The sequence below is a fragment of the Prinia subflava genome, chromosome 3 (genome assembly GCF_021018805.1).
Source record: "Prinia subflava isolate CZ2003 ecotype Zambia chromosome 3, Cam_Psub_1.2, whole genome shotgun sequence".
Taxonomy (NCBI): Eukaryota; Metazoa; Chordata; class Aves; order Passeriformes; family Cisticolidae; genus Prinia; species Prinia subflava.
The window spans coordinates 39541296-39566710 of record NC_086249.1 but is presented as its reverse complement, the minus strand read 5'-3'; the positions used below and the strand labels follow the sequence as shown (position 1 = coordinate 39566710).

At 35.0% G+C, this 25415-nt stretch overlaps 1 protein-coding gene across 4 annotated transcripts in view; it reads right to left on the bottom strand.

Annotated features, from left to right (window-relative positions):
- Window positions 1–25415, bottom strand: part of PDS5B (PDS5 cohesin associated factor B) — a 101735-nt gene that overhangs the window by 31754 nt on the left and 44566 nt on the right. For all 4 annotated transcript variants that reach the window (XM_063394781.1, XM_063394778.1, XM_063394780.1 and 1 more), the window contains exons 9-22: window positions 22615–22730; window positions 20881–20975; window positions 18471–18616; window positions 17434–17585; window positions 15628–15741; window positions 14029–14110; window positions 10759–10807; window positions 9198–9337; window positions 9007–9122; window positions 7920–8025; window positions 6125–6285; window positions 5399–5522; window positions 4479–4637; window positions 3429–3497 (exon numbers count right to left, since the gene is read on the bottom strand). In XM_063394781.1, the coding sequence (XP_063250851.1) occupies window positions 3429–3497; window positions 4479–4637; window positions 5399–5522; window positions 6125–6285; window positions 7920–8025; window positions 9007–9122; window positions 9198–9337; window positions 10759–10807; window positions 14029–14110; window positions 15628–15741; window positions 17434–17585; window positions 18471–18616; window positions 20881–20975; window positions 22615–22730 (1629 nt within the window). The remainder of the gene's footprint in view (window positions 1–3428; window positions 3498–4478; window positions 4638–5398; window positions 5523–6124; window positions 6286–7919; window positions 8026–9006; window positions 9123–9197; window positions 9338–10758; window positions 10808–14028; window positions 14111–15627; window positions 15742–17433; window positions 17586–18470; window positions 18617–20880; window positions 20976–22614; window positions 22731–25415) is intronic.

Sequence of the window (25415 nt, the reverse complement as noted above, 5' to 3'; positions counted from 1 at the left end):
TTTCATATGACAGCAGAGACAATAAAGAAAACAAAGAAGAGTATCATCTTATAGCAAAATGAAAATGCTCCTCTGAATCATATACACATCCTTGGAGGGGGTAGGTGTGGATAACAAAAAAAAAAAAAAAAAACCAAAAAATCCCACCCACTGAACTCTGAAGATCAAAACCCAAAAGCTTTGGAAAACTCACATTTTTCATACATGGTAACTTTAAATATTCTCATTAGTGGGAAAAGTAATTCTAGTAACTTTTATATAAACATTCACAATATCACCAAATTAAATTTATCATACCATAATTGATCTATTCCTTGCAACACACTGACCAAAATGATCCCATCAGATCTCATTTCAAGGCCTATCACTTACACATTAGTTTAGTTTTTTGGACCTTAGTTCATTTGCTCCACCTTATTGGGTAGCACCAGTAAGCTGTAGGATGTCTGTCACTCCAAAACTCAAAATGCAAATGCGGTTGGAGGAGCAGAAATTGTCTTGCCCTCACTTTCAAAGGGCCTTCCACTGGAACAGCTCTAAGTATCCATCAAAAGATGTTAACAGCATCAAACCCAGTATAATAATTGTAATATAACAATAATAGCATCAGATCTTTTCACAGCTCACAAATTCAGTTTCTTCATGTCATAACCAGGACCTGTAACCACTAGTGCCTCCCATTTGTTGGGAGGATGAAAATATGACAGCTGTCCTTGGTCTTCAAATAAATGACGTCTTCAGCCAGGGAACAGGCATAGGCTACCTTGTCCCCTAACCAATTTCAATTTCAATCTTTGCTTCTAGTAACTCCCTCCATAATGTCTTTTCTCCAGTTTTATTTTCCAAACCTATTCTAGTCTTTCTTCCATATAGTCAAGTCATAGTCCCACCTCCTTCAGAATTTTTGTCTGACCCCGCTAGTTTCTCTATTTCCTTGCCGGTGTTAATGACATTCCAGCAACCATTCAGAATTAAGCATTCCCATGAAATTAGTACAGGGCATGAGAATTCCCCCAATGACTACTACTGTTTACCTGAAGACTTAGTTAAACATCACAAGAGTTTGGAAACCTGTCATGTTTTAAATTGTCCCTTTGCAACCAAACAGCATGGCTATTAAAGGATAATTCCAGTTGGAAGGAGTGTTAGGAGGTCTCCAGTTCAATCTCCTGCTCAAAGGAAGGTCAGCTATGAAATCACATCACACTGATCTCAGTTTTATGCACTGTGATGTTGAATGAATGTACTCCAAGAATGAAGACTGCACAGGCTCTCCTGGCAATCTGCAACCTCTTGCTACCTGTTGCAACTTTTTTTTGCCTAGCATTTTCTAACTATTCTCAGCCTTTTCCTTATATTCAGTCTGAACCTCTTGTTTCAATTCATGTTCCATGGGCCTAGAAGTCTCCTCCAAGACAAAAAATTATTATACACAACATGAAAAGATAAGAAAGCGAAAATGAGACAATCATATATCAAAGGCAGCACTGCCTTCCTACTACATCACCATTATGATGGCAGCTGGCTCAGGGTTCTACTGCCTGAGGTTTCAAAGCCACAAGGGCTGCAAGTTTGTGCAGCAGTGAAAAATGGAACAAAGCCCACTTCAAGTATAGCTAGAGAAATCGTATGAGCAATCATATTCCAGTGATATGGAAGGAAACAAGAAATATCACTGCTACTACACAAGTCTCAACCCACTGCATGGTGCACAGTACTCATTACAGGTCACTGCCAAGAGAGATTATTGCTTTAGAACTCGAGTGCCAGGCATAGGAATTCCAGTCTAACTCATACAATCATTAATCCAATTCATAGTTAATACTGTACTGAAACATTTCTCTGCAGACAGTCTTTCATTTAAGGTTTAGCACTCAAAACTTAGGCTATCTTGTATCAGTCTACAACTGCTAGGCTGGACAGTACCAAAATTCAGTTTTCAGCAGTCCTTCCCACTTTCATCCTCCAACTTGCTAACTTTAAAATCCTTATTAGACATATAATAATGTTACAAAAGTAAAAAGAGGCTTGTAAAACCAGAGTGAAGAAAAGTACACTATCACAGAGAAATCATTTATAAACTAATGGCATGGCTCTGCAGCACACATTAAGTTTAGACTCCTCAGTAGTAATAAATGCTAATTAAATTTGCAAATCAATTTTCACAATAACCTGTTTTCATCTGCAAATAAATGCTTCTTACAGTTTTCAGGCTTGGCTTCAACTTCAAATTGCCTTAAGAATTTCTGCAGGTTAATTCCCTTCCAAATAGCCAAATGTATGAGAAGTTTTATCAATATAAAAGTATATTTTAGAGTGTTATTACAGCTTCACAAATCACTTAGAATAATTAAGAAAAACAATATTTACTACTTCAAGATACATGTATAATCACGGAAGTGAAATCATGTCTATTTAAAAATAGCACTTTGTTAAATTAAAGCAAAAGTGCATTCTTTTAACAATTTTTGCAGCATACTGTGTAACTATGGAATTGCACAAATACAAAAAAAATCCTTTGTGTAATCAAACAACTAAAATCAACAAATTAACTTCAAAAAACCCGAAGCCTCTCCAATAATGAGTTGTGTACCAAACTGCAAACCAAAGTACTTACTTACCTAGCAGAAAAGGAGGTCTGCTAGGAAGAGTGTAACAATTTTGAGAGAAGGCAAAGAGCTTTTTAAAACCAGAACAACTTTACTTAAGACATTATAAACTAAACAACTGATATAACATAGAGCATACTACAAAAGACAAGCATCTCATGCTGAAAGCAAAAATCTATCCCTGTTCTGAAGGGCATTTAAAAACTAAATACAGATATAAAATATATTTTCTACATCGTATGTCTATTTCTAATTGAAAATTTGACTGACAGTATCTCTTACAGAGTACAAAAGATGTAATACACTTACTCCAAAATAAGAAAAAGATTACATTGAGATGACATTTTTAAGTAAAGTACCAAAACAAATCCCTCACCATTTTAAAGTGATTTTTCTCTCAAATCCAGGTTTTTCTCTAATACACATTGCACATATAGAAAAATAAACAATGTAACAGATTTATTCATTTAAGGAAACTGATAATCCAAACTCCATTTTTCTTCTTCCAAAACAACACTGAAAGTTTCTTGGAATGTCATAAAAATTCAACAGAAAAAGGAAAGACTTTTAACAAAATTCCTTGAGTATTCAACTTCTACATTGAAGAGGAGGGGGAAAAAATAATTTTACTTTAAGCAATCCAGCTATTATCACAGTTAAGTGTCAGAAAATGAAACTAAACCCATAAAGAGCTTATATAAAAATTTAATTATGTAAATTTATGCATAAAATAATAATTTAAAAATATGTTCCCAAGAGTAAATCCTTATTAAGTATTATAAACATAATAGACAGGAAAACAAAGGACATGCTACTTACTTTAACAAGGGTTTCAGGAGACACTTCTTCATCTGGGACCCAGAGTTTTGTTGTCTTTTTTCCTGGAAGCTAAACCAAATGTTACATTTGTTACACTTCTGTTACTCTTTAGAGAAACTTGAAACCTCCTCCTTCCTGTTTGCTGCTGAAACAATACCCAGCACTCCCTGGTCAGCTTTATGCCTTCTGTATCTTACAGAAGTAACCACCACAGAAGTGAGATACCTCACTATCCAAGGATCACAGAATCACAGAATCACGAGGCTGGAAGAGACCTTCAAGATCATCGAGTCCAACCCATGCCCTGACACCTCAACTAAACCATGGCACTGAGTGCCACATCCAGTCTTTTTTTAAACACATCCAGGGATGGCAACTCCACCACCTCCCCAGGCAGGCCATTCCAGTACTTTATTACTCTCTCTGTGGAAAACTTCTGTATCAGCAAATTTAAGATTAGTAAAGGGATTGGTTATTGTTGTTACCTGCAAACTATTCCTTTAGAGCGTAATAGCCATTGCTTTGAAAATAACTTCCAGTTTTTCCATATCCAGTAGATTGGAACTTCATGAATATTTTACTGTTTTAGACAGTGTATGTATCTTTCCCTAAGCAATTTCTAGCAAGGCACGAGTTCATTTTTTGACTTCATAATCACTTTATAATCAATACAAAATTGTTCCAAAAAATTAAAATTCTGTCTTCCATTTAAACAGTGTATTTTAATTTCAAATGTAATATACTTCCTAAAAACCACAACTCACTCAAGAAAAGAAACAGAGTGAAGTCATAACAATTTTCACCTTTTTAACCAAAGCCAAGTCACAAGTGATGAAATTCTGTGCTATGCAGCTCATCACCTTTGAAAGATTTCCAAATTAGTAGAAATTTCCTTTCCTGTACCACAGGTTTCCAATGGAGTCAGACTACATCAGGAAATCAAAAGACAACCATATACAAAAAGCAGAACCAAATATTTCCCCAAGCACTTGTTGAGTATGATACTACAAGAAAGGCATACTCTTAATACAAGGTTTTAAAAATACTCACCCTATCGTTCATTAGCAAATCTTTAACAATGAAAGTAGCAACCAAAGATTTCAAAGGGGCAGCAAACTGGTCAGGTGCCAGCATGGCTATATGGCCAATAGTAACCAACGGCGTAATGAGGTGCTCAAAATTGCTTGGATCCAGGCTTTTATGCAGGGGCTAAAAAAAGGCAACAAATTTGGGTATTACTGATATCATCTGTGTCTTACTGAGGGGATGGGAATGACAGCTTTGTACCAAGTTGTCCAGGTCTACTTCAGAAATAAAATTTTAAAAGAACTATTAATTATTTAATTTTAAGGATACATTCACCAACCCATCAAGCCTTCCTCAAGCCAGAGGAAATGTCAAGATGACAGAAAATATTTAACACCTTTGGATAGTTCAAAAAGTGACAGCTCAAGCATAACTATTTAGGAAACAATGGATTAAAAAGCCTATTTTCTTGTGGGAGAGCAAGATCTCAAGACAGCAATTCCAGCAATGACTATGATTCAGCCTTCAAGAGGTAATGGCCACTAATTAAAAAGTACATCTGCAATTATAGCTATAAAATGTATTTAGTCTGTACTACAGTTTAGCTTTCTATAATTTCTGCAACCATTTAAATACTTGTAACCATTTTCAACAGGGGTAAGGAGTAGCATATGGCTCCTCTTTCCATAAATAGATCATGGTTCTAGTACATAGCCCAACACTTGGTTCTACCCTTAAAACCAGCTCTTAAAATACATAACCTAAAACATGATGAATCATGAGATACAAGAACACCCCATACTACCATTCTTCAGGCCAAAATCATGTAAGAATGAAAGGAAAGGGGAAAAAATGCTTCCTAATTCTGCGACAAATTGCAACTACATCCCTTAATTTACATGTGCAATACAAAAGATCAGTGAAACTAACTTAAATAATATTACCTCAAATATCTGTGCAAACTGTGTTTCTTTGCTGGAAAATATTGCATGGATGCAGTGAATAGCATACTTGGCTTGACGAGGGGGTCCCTTTTTAGCTTTATGATGCAACACTGGAAGCAAAGCACTAAAGAGTTGTGTAACAAAACAAATAGAGCAAGAGATAAGTAATTTCACAAATTGCACATCTTCCAAAATATCAAACTAGCAAAGAACTACAGATATACATACAAAAAACATAACACTTCTGCAAAAGCACTAACTGCTTTTGTTTGGGTAATTTCTTCAAAAAAAAGGAAGAAAAAAATAACTTGCAAGCAAAAAACCTCTAGTTTTGTTGATAAAATGTCATGTGGTAAAACAGACATTTATATCTGCACAGGTACTAAATGTTCTTTTGGAAATATTTTTGCCTACATATCACCATTAAATTGCAAGGAATGTTTTTACACTGCATATATATATATAACCTTGGAAAGAATAAGTAATTCTGAAGGGCAATATAAATTATAGTGCTATCAGTGACATACCAGCTGACACTATTTTGGGTATATTAATTTCACTTCCGTTCTTCAAAAAGGACTACGTTTTAGTCTTTCAAAATTCCTTTTTGGAAGTACTTTCTTCCAAAAGAATGCAGGATAATGCTACAGCAGATGAAAGGAAGAGTGAGAACTTCCAAAATCCTATACAGTAAAGATCACTTCTCAGAGTAAGATATAAACTTACGATCGTATGTGAGGAAAGTCTTCTTCAATTTTACTTCCTGTATTTTTGAAAATTTGTAATGCAGCTTCTGCCACTTTTTCATCATCCATTTTCAAGCAAGCGAGGAGAGATTCAAAAGTTTCAGCTGAATGAAATGAGATAGGGTGTGTAAACGAAAGTACCTGCCAAAATATGATGAAAACCATGTTAACATTTTTAAAAGGTCCACTTACACTGGGACACTTCATCAAGAGTCATTTTCCACTGCCATACTGGAACATTTATAATACTCTCCCTGGTTTTGACCCACGATACACACTTGTCTTCTTTTTCTTTGTAGCTTCTAAGGTTCTGTCTTTACACATGACCTCATTAGATTTAATTTATTTCCCCACTCTCAGTTTCTTCTCCTATTATTCTGAACAGGTAATTCTCAGTGGCTACATCTACATTAGCAAGTACTGGGTTACAGCAGCAGCAGGTCTTAAGAGAAACACAACTAAGGAAGCAATATTCATGTTTCAGGGGTTTTACTTCTGAGTAATTTTAGACTGACTAAATCCACTTTAGCTAAGGCAACACAACATGTGCTTCTGAAGCCCAGCACAATTTTGTTCCTCTGAAAGGAACCTAGCTTGTGTGCCTCCAGACTCCATGTTTGTCTCCTCAGGGAAAGAATTGATTCTGCTCTGAAGTGAAATTCTGATCTCTAAAATAGCAACACAGACATACTCAATAGGGTCTCTAGCCCCTCAAGCTTTCCACATCAACTTAGCAGACTCTGTACCTCTCCCTCAGATTCTTGGACTTGATTGTTTTTAGGTATGACAGTCCTCCCATGTTAAAAAAATGAAATAAAGAAACACTCAATTGATTCTCCCTGAAAATTGGCCTTCTCTTCATTTTTAAGTGGCTGTTGATTATTAGCCTTGTTCCACATAATATTCAGACCCATGGCAGAGAAACAATCCTCAAAACCTTGAAGCTTCCTCATATGCAGTTTTCTCTTTTACCTTACTTTCTGACTTTACCTTCCTTCCTACTTCATTGCATGGCATTCTCAATTCTGGACTCCTATATTTGTCCTCTCTATATTATCATGAGATGTACAGGCCTCTTTGTTTAGGGCAGTCCTACTCCTCTTCCTTAAATGTGTCATGCCAGTTCATACAAATGTATAAATACTGACTTGGAAGCCCTCGTTCCATTATATTGTCCTTCACAACATGATTCATGCTTTCTTACTCAGATGCATTCTTGTGCTACTAGGTATCTGCAGTTTTATCTAAATGTGCACATCTGGACAAAGAGCCACACCCTTCCAGGGGAATCTACTCAGTCCTTAGTTAATCTAAAACACTCTGAAAACTTCAGTATGGGAGTCCTTTAGATTTTTAGGCCTCTGAAGTCAACCCCCAGCTGGACTACTTGACAGTCTTTGCTACGTCAGTCTCAAGATTACTGATAGCTGAAATAGGAAAGACCCCAATTTAGGTGGAGCACAGAGGAACTACTGTGTACAGTAGCACAGTATATATTTACAAATTGCTGAATTCATGCTCCAATAATTAAAAATCTGCTGCTGCTGTCTCACATGCAACTACTTTTTGCTTCCAGAAAAGCTTCTAAATCATTTAAAAAATAACCTTACTTATGTGCCAAGTAAGATAAGCATAAAGCACAAGAAACCAAACCAGGTTCTTCCAGGTAGGCACCACCTGCTTTTGACTAAAAGTAGTAAGTGCTAATTAAAATTTTATTTTAATGAAGTTGTTTGCAGTTCCCCATGCTCACTGACCACCAAGATTGCACTTGCCTTCAGCAACTCAAGACCTGCTCTGATTGCCTGGTCAGTAGGTACACCCTCATCTTCATCATCAGCCGTTCCATCTATAGACTTGTTCACTTGCTTGATAAGGGCACTAAGGGGGAAAACAAAACATGGCCTTGAAGTTACTGCAATTCCACCTTACATGATTGTATTGCAAACTCGTGAAAACAATCTTATTAAAGCAACTTATTTAAAACATAAGCTTATTATAAAACAAATATGTCAACTACATACATAATTTGGTTGCCCTCATCTCCTATCCAAATCAAAGCTTATAAAGCATTACTTTCAAAAATATTTATCCATCATGACTAAAGAATTACATACAAATTACTCTGGAAAGGTGACCAAAATAAGAAAACAATTTGAGCATTACAAGCAACAATCTCAGTAAGAATTATGCTGAGGTTACAACCCGCTACAGATTCTTAATAATTTACAGAAAATAACTGTTTACAATACTTATACTCTAACCAAGAGGAAAAAAAACCAAACTGTTTAACAGTTCTGCTAAGAGCTGATGACAAATTTAAAGACTTATCTCCTGCATATTTCTTCTTGACAGTAAGGCTTATTTCAAATACTGCTGTTAGTTAAATAATCCTTTCAGCCATTACATTTTCCCCCCCTCCCATAACTTCATTGGCTCACTCCTCCTTGAAGTCTTGCTGCCCCATCATCATAATCTTTACTTCCTCAGTTACATTACTGTTTATGTCACTATGAGCTAATATTCTGGGTGGAAGGTTTCAGCTGAATAGTCTGGACAGAAATCTGTTTTTAAGTAAGTCAGCTGATCACTTTGGCCATCAGCAACACAACCACTTTTACTGACAGGTCATCCCAACTATGATGAAAGACAATGCAATTGTTTCTGTGACTACATTCTGGACAAGGACACAAAACCCCCTATACAAGGTGAAACAGAAGAAAACATTGCAGGTCACCAAGTCTTAAGCCACACCCACCCAGCCTATTACAGCTTGTGCTTCAAGGCAAAGTAAGAAACCCCAATTTCAAACTCTATGATCAAACCCTGTGATCTATGACTGACAACACACACAAAAAATACCTGATGGATTCAGTATCAATATGCACAGGTGCAATTCTTTCAAGGAGAAACTTTATCATTTCCAGGAAAGGATTTGTTGGTTGCTTTGGATTGCCCAACTTCTTTGTTATTTCCCTCTGAAATATAAGTTGTAATTAAATTTCTCATCAAATCTGTTCCAAAAATATTCACACTTCAGGAGCAATTCTTACCACACATCCTTCAGCCTGTTTGCAAGAACATGTTGGGCTAACAAGCATTTCTAACTGACTTCTTATTTTTTCATCATCTTCTAGAACTTGTGTGAACTTTTTCATGAAGTCTTGAGCTTTCCCTGGATCAGGAAGGTTTCCTTTAAATAACCCAAATAAATCACCATTAATGTCTTGTAAATTGCATAAGTTTGGAACATCATACAAACCACACAAAACCCAAACCAAACAAAAAGAACCACAAAAAAACCCAAACCACAAAACACCTCAAAATGTGCAGACATATCTATGAGGACACAAATTTCTACATATTTCCTCTGGCTATTTGCTTTCCTCAGCCCTCACACTCATTTTTCAGCAAGTCTAGTTGTTCTTGCTAGTAAATGTGACTAACAGCTGAAGCTGACCTCAGACTGCAAAGCCTAAACTCCACAACAACTTCTGTATACAGACCACCCAATGCAACAAGTGTGAAAAAACATTAAAAAGGGTATTTTTTCTAAAGTACCCCTTGAGTAAGCATAAGCTTTACAACAGCTTAAAACATCTTCCCCTTCAAAAAAAGCATTAAAAATGCATTTCTTAAACTACATCCCCATTTTATATTTACATTTCATATAACAGCAAGGCAATTTATTAGCAAAGGATTAGTCTCCTATTTAAGATGCTTCATATTTTTGGTCCAGCCACTGTTAAGCAAAGCTGGTAGAGAATGTGGTGTAGCAGTAAAGGATGGTTAGTTCAAAACAAGTTCTATTATGAATTCGTTTTGCTGTATCGATTTTTTTTTTAAATACAACCCAGAACTAAAAGTATGAGATAAAATACAAACTGATGAAAAAAAGGTCAGGATCATGGCCAACAAAGCAGCAAGGTTCATTTTTTTTTCTTCCACATTATTTTCAAAATGTGCATAGTCTTATGTAGTATATTTTTTTGCCAGAACAGATGGCATTATTTTGAAAAAAGTTGGATTTGAAAAAAATTTTCAGAATTGTAAAGCAAGTCTTTCTTCATACTAGTTTTAATGCTATTGACATGGTGGGCCCAGGGAACAAAAAGTGTTGCTTTTGGGTTGGTGGATATTTCTTTGTCAATCATTCAGTTTACACAGAAGTTCTTCAGTTTTCCAAGTGCTTTCCTTGCTACTGAAATCCAAACTCTTTTGCATTCTAATGACATTTACAATGCTAAAATCTCAGGTAAGGTACTACATAGCTTAGTAGTTTAGTTAATATCTATGAATATATACTCTTTAATAAACACTAAACTAGACATTAACACCATAGATCATCAAGAACTTGAATTAGTCCACAATGCAGCCAAAATGCAATGTGATGAGTTTCATGACTGATGACTTCTTACAGTAGAGAGTAATTCTGCTTAGAGTTGCCTTCATTCTTAAAAGCATTTTGCTGCATCACATTTATCATTATTTGCTTTAAACTTTGTCTGCTGCAAAACATCTTTTTATAAACCTACCCCAAATGATTTTTAAAGTAAGAAAGCAATATGGTTCTACTGTAATTTTTAGACAGTGTAAATACTTCTACTGACTTACTTGTTATAACCATCACTTTTGAGAATATAGCTTTACTGCTGGCATCTGTCTGCAAGTCACAAAAGAAAAATGGATTAAGTAAAAATTTTACATTATTTATTTCCATTTGAATATTGAGTGAGGACGATTCCAGACTGCATTAACAACTAGTCAGCATCCATTCTGCTAACACATCAGTGTGTCAGAAATCAAAAACCACCGCTGCAAATTCAATGTAGACACAGGAAGTAAAAGATAGATCAGCATCAATTACAGCATCAATTACATAAAATACTTCTATTACTTTTCAATCTACCATGTAACTTATGAACAGCATGAATGGGCTATTTCTGCAGTGTGTAGTCTCAGAAGAATGCCATCATTTTCAGCACTCTTAGCTGTCACAGATGAACTCACAGATAGACAAAAAAAAAAAAAAAAAGACAAATCAGATATACTTTACAGGATTCAAGTAACGCTGTCAGCAGATATAGATTTCCCATATTCAAACCTCCTGTGACTCCGGAGAAAAACAAAAACTATACTGTGTAGTTTCTTTCATCCTGACTGTTCTGGTCTCCTAATACTAGCTAAGTCTTCAAGTATCAGCTAAAGCTCACACCAAAGAAGACTGAGCAAATTACTAATAATTCACCCAGATGTCAAATAACCTGAGGCAGAAGTACTAACTCGCAGTAGTGTAACTCCATTGAATTATGACAGACTAAAGAAGTTTAAGAAACATTTCTTTTTAGAAAATCTGCTGTGGCAGTTGATCTACATAATCTTGCATTCATCTGCAGTAAACGAAGTTTATACTCCAATAGACACAAAACAGCATTCACCCACTTTTCTACCTACGAACAGGGAAGGTTATGTACTTTATTTGGCTGTATAGCACTGCTGAAGGAGAAAACAAGAGGAGCTGTGATTTATGTTTTTGCTCTTCAGAAAAGTAACTTGTCTTAAAGGCAAGTCTGATGTCCCTTCTGTCTTAAGTCAGGAAAAATTATGACCAACAGCAATAAAAAGTTCCTTAAAACATTTTCAGCCTCCTCAGCAGTGCTTTGTCTGAAGAGGCTTTAAAGAGGAAAAAAGGAGGATGCCTGTAGAGTTTCAGTAAACGGCAGAAAAGTAGACTGGGAAATTCAAGGATTTTTAGTTACAGAATAATGTTGGTTGGCAGTGACAACTTGAGGTCACGCAGTTCAGCTGCCTACTCAAAGCAGGATCAGGTTTTGCTTCAGGCAAACTTCTAATCGCAATTTAAATATTTACAAGGATGAAGATTTTGCAGCATCTCTGAGCTTCCACTTCCTACATTTGATCACCCTTACTGCAATTTTTTCTTTTCTTACTACCTAATCAAAGTTTGTTTGTGCTAACATCTGTACACTCTTTCTTGTCCTGTTCCTCTTTATCTCTGAGAGCTCTCACAATGTCTACACTTGGCACAGGGACAACAACTAGAAGAGAACAAGTCAACAACTAAGCTACAATGATTAAATGAAGAAATTAGATGTGAAAAAGCACACAAAGTCATCTTCTAAAAGGTAACTATTTAATCTCAGTTTTGTTTCCTGATAGAAAGAAATGTTTACATAGCTCTGAATTGCTAATGGATATTTGTCTCAAGATTATTACTTGGACTGCATGTGTTAGTCTGAGGTGCCACTGCAGGCAGCAAAACAGTTTTGAGTTGGGAAATGTTACTTAATTTATTATGTCAATTTACACAAAGTTTTACTTATTTATTCTGGTACTGAGAAATAAAAGCAAACAAATGAACACTGCGGAAAACAGTGTTCAGCTCCCCCTCAGATACCTCTCTTCCCTGTTCTGCTCTATCAAAAACCATCTAAATTCTCCCATGTAATCTTGTTATTCAAGAGGCTATCCAAGTGTAGAGAATTAGCAATTAAGAGCAAAAAACAGGATAAAATCCAGATGGACAAATGCAAACATGTCAAAAGCATGCACTGTCTTGAATGCAATGCTTATTCTGGCATCAAAATATTCCTGGTAAATTCCGTATCATATTTGATATTTTACAACAGAGAAAGAACTTTCACAACTCCCTGAAAACAAAAGGAAAAGTTAAAATTTCACTTTCAGCAGAAAAGCAGAAAATATCAAGGAACTAACTCATGCGCTTAATACTTAAATGTATTTAACCTACACCAAAGAACATTAAACAGCACATGAAAAGCATTTCAATACAGTCACCAAAATATAATGAAATATTGTTGTGCCAACATTTACTGCATTAAGAATGTAATATGTTACAGCATGTTTTTAATGCACTAAGGTGAAATTATTATTTACACTGCAGTCTCTCCCTATTGGCAAGACACTAGCGTTTCTAAACAGAAACATTAGACAATACAACCACACAGCTACCCACTCTTCCTGGTTCAGGTAATTCCAGCAAATGGATAATCATTAAATTTACCTCAGTACAACTATATACACTATATACTGAAAAGAAAAATCACACACACAGACACAGAAATTTGAGCATGGCAATGTTTTCTACTCTGTATTATTTCTGTTAAAAAAGCATCAGATCAAACTTCTAGCATTAAAGACAAGTTTTCATTATATTCCAAACCATACCAAGAATTTAGTTTTATAATTTCCCTATCCCAAACATGAGTATGAATATTGCTGTAACTAAAACAAACTGAAATTCACTTAATAAGAATATCTTAAATGCTCAATAAATTTTCATTTTTCCCATCTGAGAAAATCCATAAACAAGAAAATTAAATTGTAGTCTGGTATCTCCAATACAATATTGAAGAAATTTCTGAGAGGGAAGAGAAACAAGTAACCTGTTGGGACAAGTGTCCTGCTGGAACAAAATTATTCTGATTTCTTCAAACCTACTAATGACACATAAGATAACAATTTAAGAGGGTTTATATAGGTACTTCTTCTTAATTACTTGATTTGGAAGTCAAAAATATTATACTGGTTTCTCCCTGTTTCAACAGCCAGAATAGTTCTGGCAAGATGTAACTCAAACACTGTGAGAAAATATTTTAGTATTAAATGACTGGCAAAACATTTAGAAACTTCTATAGTACCCTTTTCCTCTTCAATTCTACAAACACAATGTATATACATTTCCTTAAGTAAATGTAGTCTAATGGAGTATCAGTTAACTTTCACAATATTTTCAATCTACTATTACAAATAAGCTTGAGATAGCCAAACAAAGGGAATTAAAAAGAGTACATTAACTAACACTGCGTATTCACTGGGGAATAAAGGTTAAGTTGAACTCACTTTGGGTTGTTTTATTAGATCAACTAAATCCTTTACTTGGTGTCGTAGCAGATTTTGACATTTCCACATTTCATTCAATGCTCTAAAAATAGAAAAAAATAAAAGAATTGTCAAAATTATCTCTTCAAGGAGTAACACAACTGTCCAAAAGGAGTCTTTATGGTCTTTTCAATTTCAGACTCAGAAATGTACTTATCACCTGAACTTTCACTGCTGTGTGAGCAAAGGCTAAATATTTCCTAGCAGGATAATAGGGAAAATGTACTTGGTCATATTAGATCATATTAGACCGAAACAAAGTGAGGTTTTGAAACAAGTTTCATTTCAGATGCTCTAATACATTGCCTTTCAAAGAAGGAGGAAATAACTAATCTCTGGTCCATTAAGAACTCATTTGTACAAGCCTGAAATGACTCTTCTAAAAACATACAGAGAAGTAGTTTAAAGCAGATGTCTAAGATTTTTATCACCAAAACGAATGTTTTGCTTGCAGATAGGAAGCAGCTACTAGATGAATAAACTGTGAAAAGTGGACATGATTAAGCTTATAAGAGATGCATGAAAGATATTCAGCAGAATAGAAAATTAGCACACTTTCCAGGAATAGTAAGCCATATAAATAGAGGTTGCAGCCACATTTACAAAACTTACAGAATCCACAAGTAAAAAATCATTTCTATATAAATAACTGAACAAAATATGTCTTTAAAATGAGCAGTGCTGCATACAAGAACTGTAGAATTCAGAAGTTATTTGCTACCTGAAATAACAAGTAACTTAATCCATTCTGCATTTTCATTGAGCCTACACTAAAAATTACTAGAACAGTAACTTTTTATTTTCAATATATGATTAATAATTTTAGTCTGTTACAGTTGTCATATCTTTGGACAGGCAATACAAGAAATTCAAGGGATTCAAGTATCAGTTTTTGTAGTATTGGAAGGCTTTGGGATCTTTTAAGGTATTCATTCATATACAAAGCCTTTTCTAGTCTCTTTCACAGGGAGAAAAAACCTCTATTTGATTTTCAGGTGACTGAGTACTACTACATGAAAAACAAAGTAAAACAATCTAAAATTAATCCAGCTGTGAACATTGCAGCAGTAAAACTGTTATTAGTCAAACTCATGTGCATGTACCCGTTTAAAGCTGGAGAAGGCACATCACATAATAATAAAGGAGGAAACACAAGTAAATTCTTCTCATTCTTAAGTGACCTTGGCTGCTGCAACCAGTAGTTTACTAATTAACAAGTTGTCAGGTGAGATTAGGGCTGATCTACCATATATCTATGTTCCCTCTTTGCACACATACAAGGACTGACGTGCACTCAAGCTTCCTTCCAGATGTTCAACACTACTTCTTTTTAGCTGTTTAGGGTTGAAATGTACTGCATCTTGTTAGAAAACATCCTGTAAGTTTGGGGTTTTTTCAAAATATCACTGGAAAAATAGATGCTATGTCTATTTTCTGTTTTCTAATAGTTTATAAACTATTTCTGTCCACTGACTTAGGCTACTCATAACAATTTAGAGCTACTTTACAATAATATTTGTGTTAAAAATTATTTTGCAAGTGGTAAAAAGCAGCACGTACTTCACAGCATTTGAATCCAGGGTGGCATAAAGGTAATACAAACACTTCATTCGCTCGTTTGTTTCCAAGTTATGAGGGACCATGTACTGAGCAAAAATGCGTTCAACAAGTAACCTGAAAGACAGGATTAAGACACTTCAGCTGTGCAAGAAGAACACGGCCTGGAACTGTTGAAACATCAATTCAAAAATTCTCAGCCCTATCTCAACATCAATTATTGCCTAAGAAAATGCGGATATTCGAAAACCTAAAGGATCAAGTTATTTGACATAACTCAGCATAAACATAACAAATTTGTCATCATAGAAAACTCAATGTTAATGCTGGCAATAGGAGATTCAACAGATGACATTATCAAAATCAGATGTATTCATCTAGAAGAAACCAAACAATTTGAGAAAGATATTAATTATCAATCCAATAAGATGTTATCATTTAATTTCATTATGAGTCAGTATTGGGATAAATTCACGAACTGACCCAAATTAATTGGCCTAAAATAATACTGCTGCTACTACTACTAATGCTTATTAAAAAAGAAATATGTTGATTATGTCACACAATATCATGAAGCCCAGAAGGATAATTCAGATACTAATTAGAAGGAGCTGACTTCCACCCTTTTCTGGCCCCTTCCCCACAGGCTGAGTTTATCCCAAGACTTTGGCTTCTGCAATATAAATGCAGGTATATTCCCAAGAAAATTACTAACAGCTTCTGTGTAATATGAAGTTCCTTATTTGGAAACGGAGGAGAGAGAGGTTTGGGCCTGACAGTTATCTAGAAAAGACTGAGAAGAAAAAAAAAAAAAAAAAAAAGGAAACCCAGCCCACATGCTACTCCCAAATACCAAGAAGTCCAAGACTGAGATCAGTAGTAATAGAATGGAGCAAACAGGTAAAAACAATCATACATCTTTATGCTGGAAAAGAAAACAAAATTCCTTATGCACAGTTGGAGCATGTGATCAAAACCAAATCCAGCTAGTTTAAAAAGTTTAAGAAAAATGTCAGAGGTTGAGACTGGATGTAAGGATCCAGACTGTCCATTTACACAGTTCCATGAAATAACTACTTGTTTTGAAGATAACTTTCTGAGGTCTTGAATTTTTGAAAAGACTTGTATGAGTTTGCAATGCCATTTGTATCTGAACACACTGTGAAGGCTCACTTCCAAAGCCAACACGATGACCTTGATTAGTCAAGGCAGACTTGTTCCCAAACTTGTTACCCATGAGCAACCATCTCTTCTTCAATCCCAACAACCCTATACAAGGCTACAGCTGGTATGACAGAGGCACTGCTTTCACCACAAATCCAGGACAAGGCCTCAAGTACCATTTCTAAGCTACAGAACTCTAACTTTCTGCAAAGTGATACGGCTTGCACATTGTCATGTGCTATCTTCAAAACATCCAGGAACAACATGCAAATCTAAATCAACATTATCCAGGCAAGTTTACTTACTAAATTTTAACACAAAAATTAACAAGTTACTGAAATTTAAACAAAAATCCCCTCTACTGAAGCAGTGGCAAAGTACACCCAAGACTTCTGAAATATTCCAACTTCTCATACCCTTGAGAATTACTTTTGGCCTTAAAATAAGAAATCAAAAAATAAAGTAGAAGAAAACACAGGACAGCATTTGGCTGCAGCTATATAAGATTATGCACTGAATCAAAACATACAGGATTATCAAGATCCCTCCTTCTCATTAGCACTGGAACACAAAGGAAAAAAAAAAATCTTCATAACAAGTTATAACACTTAGCCACTGAATCACCAGCTTTTACAACTAACTTACCGATCATCAATACTGTTTTGGTAATATATATGCAGAAGTTTATCTTTGATCCATGATATCTGTTTTGCAGCTTCTTTTCCTGCTTCTGATTGCAATGAATATTTCTTGTAAATCTGTGCAAGTCCCATCATGGCTTCCTTCCTCACTCTCCACTTGACAAAAAGAAACAGCAGCCAGTTTAGCAGTTCAAAACTTAAAACTGAAAAGACTGCAGAATTTTCTGTTAGGCATTTCCTATTCTACACCAAAATAAAAATTTAATTAGCAAAAAAGTTAAACTGAGTTCTAAGTACAACAGTCTCATTAGGATGAATGTTGCATCATATCTATTACACTAAACCTTTCAACACCAGTAACTACCATATTAGTATGCCTTTTGAATTTAGAATTATTAAAGATTTAAGACAACACCCTTTCTCACACTCTGTACTCAATATCTGCATTTCTGTTATGGCAACAAGAAAAAACATGTCACCAAATGAAAAAAAAAATAGGTGATAATTTTTCAAGTTAGCCATCAACAAACCTGTTTACTGTGCTTTAAATTAAGTAGGATACCTTATAAATTTTACCAAATAATGCAATATATCTAAAGTAAAATTCAAGACTATTCAAATTTGAAAGCTACTACACTGATTTGCAGTCTCTCAATGATCTAACTAAAAGCAGCTTGTCTAAAATACATATAATACATTCTGAAACCTGCTTGAAAAATTCCTTAAGAAAAATGCTAGATTGTTTTACAATGGTTTTCTTTGACTCAAAAGTTTCACTAGACCAGCCAACTGGAACAACATTGTTCCAACATAATCATATAATCTTAAATATAATAATGCACAATGAAAAATGTAGCATTCTATTCATGGGAAGAAGGGACCTCATAAATAGATTGCATCAAGATTTTTTGCTTTCTTATTGTTTTCATTTGTAATTGTAAAATCAGTACAGCATTTTTCATTTTGCTGATTTTCAAAAAGGTGAATATTACAGTTTAAAAGTATAAAACACAGCTATTACCAATGCTAATTATGTCTTACCCGCTTGTCCAGTGTCCTTTCTCTGACGAAATTTAGCAGGTGATCATTGACAAGCAAAAGATCTTTTTTAGCAGCAGTAACTATGGATACTATAACATCATGCCGTATGGCCTCCTCAGGATCATGTGACCTTACTTTCAGATATTCTGAGGGGAAAAATGAGTAAGTGTAAGTATACAACTTCAGCTACTTTCCCCACTAGATAGAAACAGAAAAATTATTTTATTCTATTTGAAGCTTTAGCAGTAAGAAACCAATAGTTTTCTCCAAGACTAGTTGAAATGTCAGTAATATCTTGTATTTGCTTAGACTATTAAGTATGTATATTACTGGCATTACTGAAGTAAGAATTATGTGGCTACAGTATTTTTTTATTATTTCTTATAGTAGTTACACCATGTATACATTAGCAACTACCTAGCCAAGCAGGACTGGATCTGTAGAGTAGAACAGACTGTGCTTGAGAACTCAGTAACCACACCACATACATTTCAAGGTCTTACATCAGGCTAGAGGCTACTCTCTTCCTACAGACTCCATCCCCTTTGGCTCCTAGAGCACATTAGTTGCACTTCTGCAACAATACTTCTGTATTATCCACAAGGAATCTAGTTCACCTGCTCCAGAAACACTCAACAGTATGAGTCACGTAAGCATCATCAGCAGGGACAAATCAAGAGATACTTCAAACTATAACACTTATTTAGATACATCCTAGTTTATCCTTCTTAAATAATTTTTCTAGATTACTCTGGTACACTGCTACTTGCTGACTAACATCAATAATCTTATACTATCAACATTTTAAAGCTTCTGCTTTTAGGTGTCAAATCTGATAGCTATTATTGTCATGTTAAAAAGCTGGCAAATAAAATGGTAAAGTTCATTTATCTTTTTAGTTGTATTTTAGGTTATTTTAGAAGCACAAAAGGGTAGGAACACACACACAGAAGTTCAGATCGCAGTTCACTGCATACATCAGTATAACACTCAGAACTTTAGGAAACTTTGCAAACTCAGACCTTACTCTGAATGAAATAACCAGAGGTTACTGTTCTCTCATCACTGTTCAATGACCAGTGAAAATTTTCAAGTCTCATCTGAAACACTGGCCATTAACATTACTGGTAATCAGCCCAGGCACCAAAAGAGCGTATTTCAAAATAATGCTTTGCAGTTATGGAAGCTATGACATTTTAAATCAAAAAAACCCCTATTGTTTCACAGGAACATAAACTAAAACAAATGAAAAGTACTGCCAGTACACAAAACAATTCTTGTCTCCAGTACCAGTGAGCCACAGAAATTTTTCAACAATTTGACTTTGATAAGCACTGTGGGGAGAGAGAGGAGGGGCAAGCAAAATTACATTTCCCAGAGGATACCATTAGAGGGGGCACAAAGTCTTTCTGCAATGTAAAAAAAAGATAAATGTAAAATATAATTCTGATAATCAAAAATGAAAATATTTTTACCGTTCCATTAAGGAAAGACCCAGAACCTCTTGGGTTTTTTAAGATGGCTTAACAATTCAGAATCAAAATATTCTGCATTGGGAAGGGACTGAACAAGGGTCATGAAGTCCAACCCATAAGTGAATGGCCCATATGGGAATCAAACCTACAAACCTGGTGTTCAATGCTCCACCCACAGAGCTAATCTGTGGATAACACTATAACTACAGGGCGACTCCAGCCTGTTTCTTTGTGTCCAATTTGACAATTACTCAGCCAGCAGGAAAGCAATCCCAAGCACTTGATAGTCCTTTTAAATCCCTCCTTAGACCAACTAGCAAAGACATTGCCTCAAAAAAAAAACTACAGGTAGGAGTTTAATGATCAGGGGAAGATACAGTCTACAAAGCAAATCAACCAATTCTCATTAATTACTTTTTTTTTTAGTAAGACATGGGGAGCAGCAAATACTAAATGTTTCCATTAATGCCAGTTGCCTTCTTCCTAGAGAGCTCCTGAATTACAGGCTGTGTTTGATCTGAAGGAGGTGGAACCGTGAAGCTGTGGTCAGTTATGAGGACTGTTATGATGTTTTAGACAATGGCTGTATAAGACAAACATTTCAGCTTTGTGGAACTTAAGTCTCCCCTATGCACCCTCATTAATAAATGCCAGGACCATTAGGTTAGGCGGGCTGTCTGACCTGATCCCACGGTGCTTAATTTCAGCAGCAGTTGGGGATGCACCTACCACATGAGAGGCAGAGATCCCTCTAGCTGAGGCATTCTTTGTGTACAATCCCCTCAGCCTGCAAAGCAACACTGAAGGCAGGGACTTGGACTTAGAACTCCACCATCAATTAGGTGCTGCACAGTATTACTTAGGATTACAACTGGCCTTTTTGGCTCTTCCAGAAGACTTAAAATGGTATTTTAATGTTATAATAAAACGGATACCTGTTAAGTCCTTTGCCAGGTCGGGGTGGTTCATAAGGCAGTGACTTGCAAATTTGACACACTCAAGGCGAATAGGTACGTGGATATCATTAAACCTAGTTAGAAACGAGACAATCCATTACAACAAAAAAAAAATTCACTTCTACCAAAGCAATCTGTAATTTCTACACAACATCAAACACTTCTGAAAATGTTTTTATGCTTCCCATGCATGGTTACATGCATACAGCTTCCCCGATTTCACAGCTGTCTTTAGCTTAAAAAAAATTTCATACTCATTTGTTGATTCATGTTCTGAACATGGAAAGAATTATCTTCTCCTGGTGCACATTAAAAACTCCCAAGCAGACAAAAAACTGTTAGATGTGTGACATATTTTAATTCTTTTTCTGTAATGCTACACATAATTAACCATGAGCCATGTATCAGAAACTCAAAATTTTATAATCCCCTCCATATACTGCACAACAGACAGCAAAAAAATGCATGTTTGCAGCTGAGATGCAAACTTCCGAAATGGATCATTTAATAGGATTTCCTTTTAGAAGACCGAACTAGATTTGATGCTTGAAAACTAGTGTTTTCTCATTTTTAACTTATATAAGTCATTTTATAACAAAACTGTTGATGCAATTAATTATAGACAACTCCTCCAAAATTAAATGCATTTTCAAGCTACCCTCAAAATCCTTGGTATAAAACAAATTAAAAATGTAATTTTAGAACACTGTTGAAATATTTATCAAATAAATAGATTTTAAGGAATACCTGTTTTAGTAAAAGCCAGGTATGTTTTCAAAATCGAGAGATTTTTATGAATGCTTCCTTCAATAACACAGCTATCATAACTTTGTGAAAATCTCTGGAAGTAGTAAACGCATACATGTGATTCATAACTAGTAGAAAACAGTTGCTGTAAACAAACTGCCCATAATCACTTTGTAACATAATGAAGCATTTTCCTTCGGGCCCAATCAGGTGTGGTATTTTTTGATGACATTTCATGTTTTAAATAGTTACATACTTTGAAGCAAAATACCTTGCTTCAATTAAGTTTCTTGTATTCTTAAAAATAGCTTTTCTTTGAGGACTCTGCGTTTGATTAACTGAATGCTACATTATAAACTATGGCATTTATAATACTTTTTAGAATTTATCCTCTTTCACTTAAATCAAAAATATTTTCTTTCTGGTAGTCAAACTTGAGTTTCTCCTGACTACAAGCTCCAGCTATATTTTCCATCTCAAACTTGCAGAATATTTAAAAAAAGACTAAGTATGTTTACAGCATTGTAAATACTACATACTTCTTTTAAGGTATTCCTACCATTAAAAAAAAATTGAAACTCATAAACAAAGACTGTACCTAAAAGCCTCAAAAGCAGTTCTAATGTCACCTGATACTAAAAATGTCATTTGATGTTGTTTTAAAATTAATCTATCATTGAATAGCTTCACTGAAGAAATTAAAATATTCCTTTTTCTTGACAATGGCAATAAAGCTAGTTGAAAAAAATGAACACTTAAGGAGATGATTTGTAAATGTTCACTCTGCAGAATGACAGATGTGGAAGATATGTGTAAAATTGCTTTAGCATTATCTGCCAGATCTAAGATAAAGCAGCAGGAGGGAATTCATGCTTAGCTGTGTCACTTTAAAAAAAACCAAACCAACTGCATTTGACTTCATTGGATGTTTATCCTCCCTAGACAGAAAAATAAATCAGAATATACCTCCCCAGGTAGCACTGCCAAAGTGGTTTGTTTTGAGATGCCAACTCCGAATCCTTCGCCCCAAACATTTTTGCTAGAAGTTTCACAACCTGCAGACGTTCTTCATTGTCATTGCTCTGGAAAATGAACAGATATTTTTGAAATTTAAAAGGAAAACTAACTCAAAAACCAGAGATCTGTTTTGTATAGTTTTTACACCAACATATTTAGGTAGTTTGAGAAATATCACAACACAGATCAATAGACTTCTCTTATATACAAATGCCTATCTCAAGACAAAATCTCTTCATTATTTTTTTGAGAAGACAAAATAATAAAGACTGTGAGAATGAAAAACAGTGTAGAGAAAATAATGTTGTGAACAAAGCCTGCTGAAAAATACATCTTTCTAACACTTATTTACAGTTTATTGATTGTTAGGAAATCTGATAAGCGTCTGTACAAATTCAGACACAACACAAAACTTAGCAAAAGTCAGTCTATGCTTGTCTGCACATAAAGGTTCACAGTTTTATAGAGCAATGCTTAATTGCTTAATTAAAAATATTACTTAAAGATAACAGTTTCCAGAATACAAGTTTCTAGAGATCATCAGATTCAGTACCCAAGATCTGAGATCCACAGGATGTGGTCCTGTATTTGAGTCTATATTCGAAACTGCTGAGGTACAACAGAGTCCTATAATTAAAATGAGCACTAACAATGATGGTGGAAATATACTGGAGAAGGCCTTGTTTTCTCATTGGTTTGCATTACATTCTTTAATACAACACAGTATGTGAACCTTCTCACGTACTTTGGAAATGTATGCTAACATTTGTGCAATTAGCATGTACTCACTGCTCCCCAATTTTTTTCCTTTGCTTATTAAAGAAAAGGAAGAAAATTCAATTGGCTGCAACAATTCCCTGAAAAGGGGCAGCTAAAATTAATCTATATTAATTAGATATTATTAAACCCTTATTATTCCCATTTTTTTCTGATAAAAGATAAGAACTGTAAAATATTGCTTTTTTTCCCCAGTATCTTTGAATTCTTATTGGTTCAGCATCACCTTTCAAACATGAACGAGAAATAAGAGCACAATATAGCAGTCAGAATTCTTTTAGATGACACCACAGCTTTAGAGACAAACTATTTCTCCTGACTCAATACCATAAAAGGGCTGAAACATTTGCCAGCATGTCTTTTTAATTCACAACCCTAAGAACAGTAAAAGCATTTGTAAAATCCTTAAAGTAGCAGATCAAGAGAAGTGAAGGATGAAGTAATTTCTAACAGTGATATATTACTACATTACAAAAGACTAATTCTTTTGAATACACTTTAGTATTAAGTATTCAAAGCATTAATAACAAATCCATTAATATGTTTTTTTTTTGCATTGGACCAATTTTTTTCCAATTCACATTCACATTGACATTACTGAAAGCATTCTACAACCACCTCCTCTTAATCTGCAAAAAATGATAGTTTCTTCTTAATGAGTTTCAGCCCATTACATTACAAATTCTTATTCTGTGGGCCATGGTTAAGAACTTCTAGGGTTTTTTTCACCTACATTAGTCCAGCCTCCATGACTCACATCCTATCCACTCTTGCTTAAACAAACAAAACATTAAAACACTAAGCATCTCTGAATTTTTTGAGGTAACCAACACTGACTCAGAGCAAGAAGGAAGGAGCTAGATGGAAGAGCTGGGAGCACACTAAACTTTCAACTACTTAATCATACAGCTAGAAATATAGAGAAAAAGACAACCAAACAGAACAAAACAAATCCACAAAACAACAAAATCTCAAAATATCCTTAATTAATTAGTTGCAGAAGAGGCTTTCACTGTATCAGCCACTAATCCAATTATAAGACAACCTACTTATGTGTTGTAGAAACAACAAATACTTATGATTATGGACCTTGGTACATAATTATTTGGTCCTTTCTAAAATTTGTGTCCTGATGTTGGCTTCCTTGAAGCACAGTTATATACACTCCAAGTGTTAACAAAAACAAACCTGTATTTACTGAATGAATACACTGTTGCTACAGTCTCTCTCCTTTATTCTACTTTAATCTCCACTTTTTTTTCTGAGGGTGAAAAAAGGGGACATCTGAAAAAAATCTTGGTCTCTCCATTGTGTGAGACACTCTGTACTTGAGGAGTCACACCGTTCACCTCTTAAGTAAACCCAACACTGTAATGGTGTTCCATCATGACCTGTCAACACAAATTGCCACTGAACATGGATATTTTCAGTTCCCCATACATGGTCCCAGCACACAGGCAGCTGCTCTTTGGCCCAGACATTTGAGTCTGTCAGTAACAGCGGCTGAAGCCAGTCAGATTGTTACCTCTACTGAGTCCAAAAGAATAGGCAGCACTCAAGATCTGGAGGGATTAGGGAATAAGAGGTGGACATGTAACATGAAACTTATGAAAATTTTAATTACCATATAAAGAAAGAAAGGCAGCTCTAAAATAAGAAGTCAACCTTTCATTGACTTTATTCATTACATCATATTGGTTCAGTAAAAGAGTAAGATAAAAGCTTAAACCCCATGACAATTATTTCCAAAACAGTCTATTCATGAGCTTTTCATTCTCCTGAGCATTTAAATGTTATTTGCTTTCTGTAACAGAAATTACTAAAATTCAAGTATGAAACTGGAAAAAAGTTTCCTTCCTTCAGTTTCATCTACAACCTGACCCATACAATAATACACTCTTAGCTCTTTCCCAAACCCGTAACTCTCCTGTGTCAGTACTACATCTTTAAACACACAACCTTAAAATGTCAAG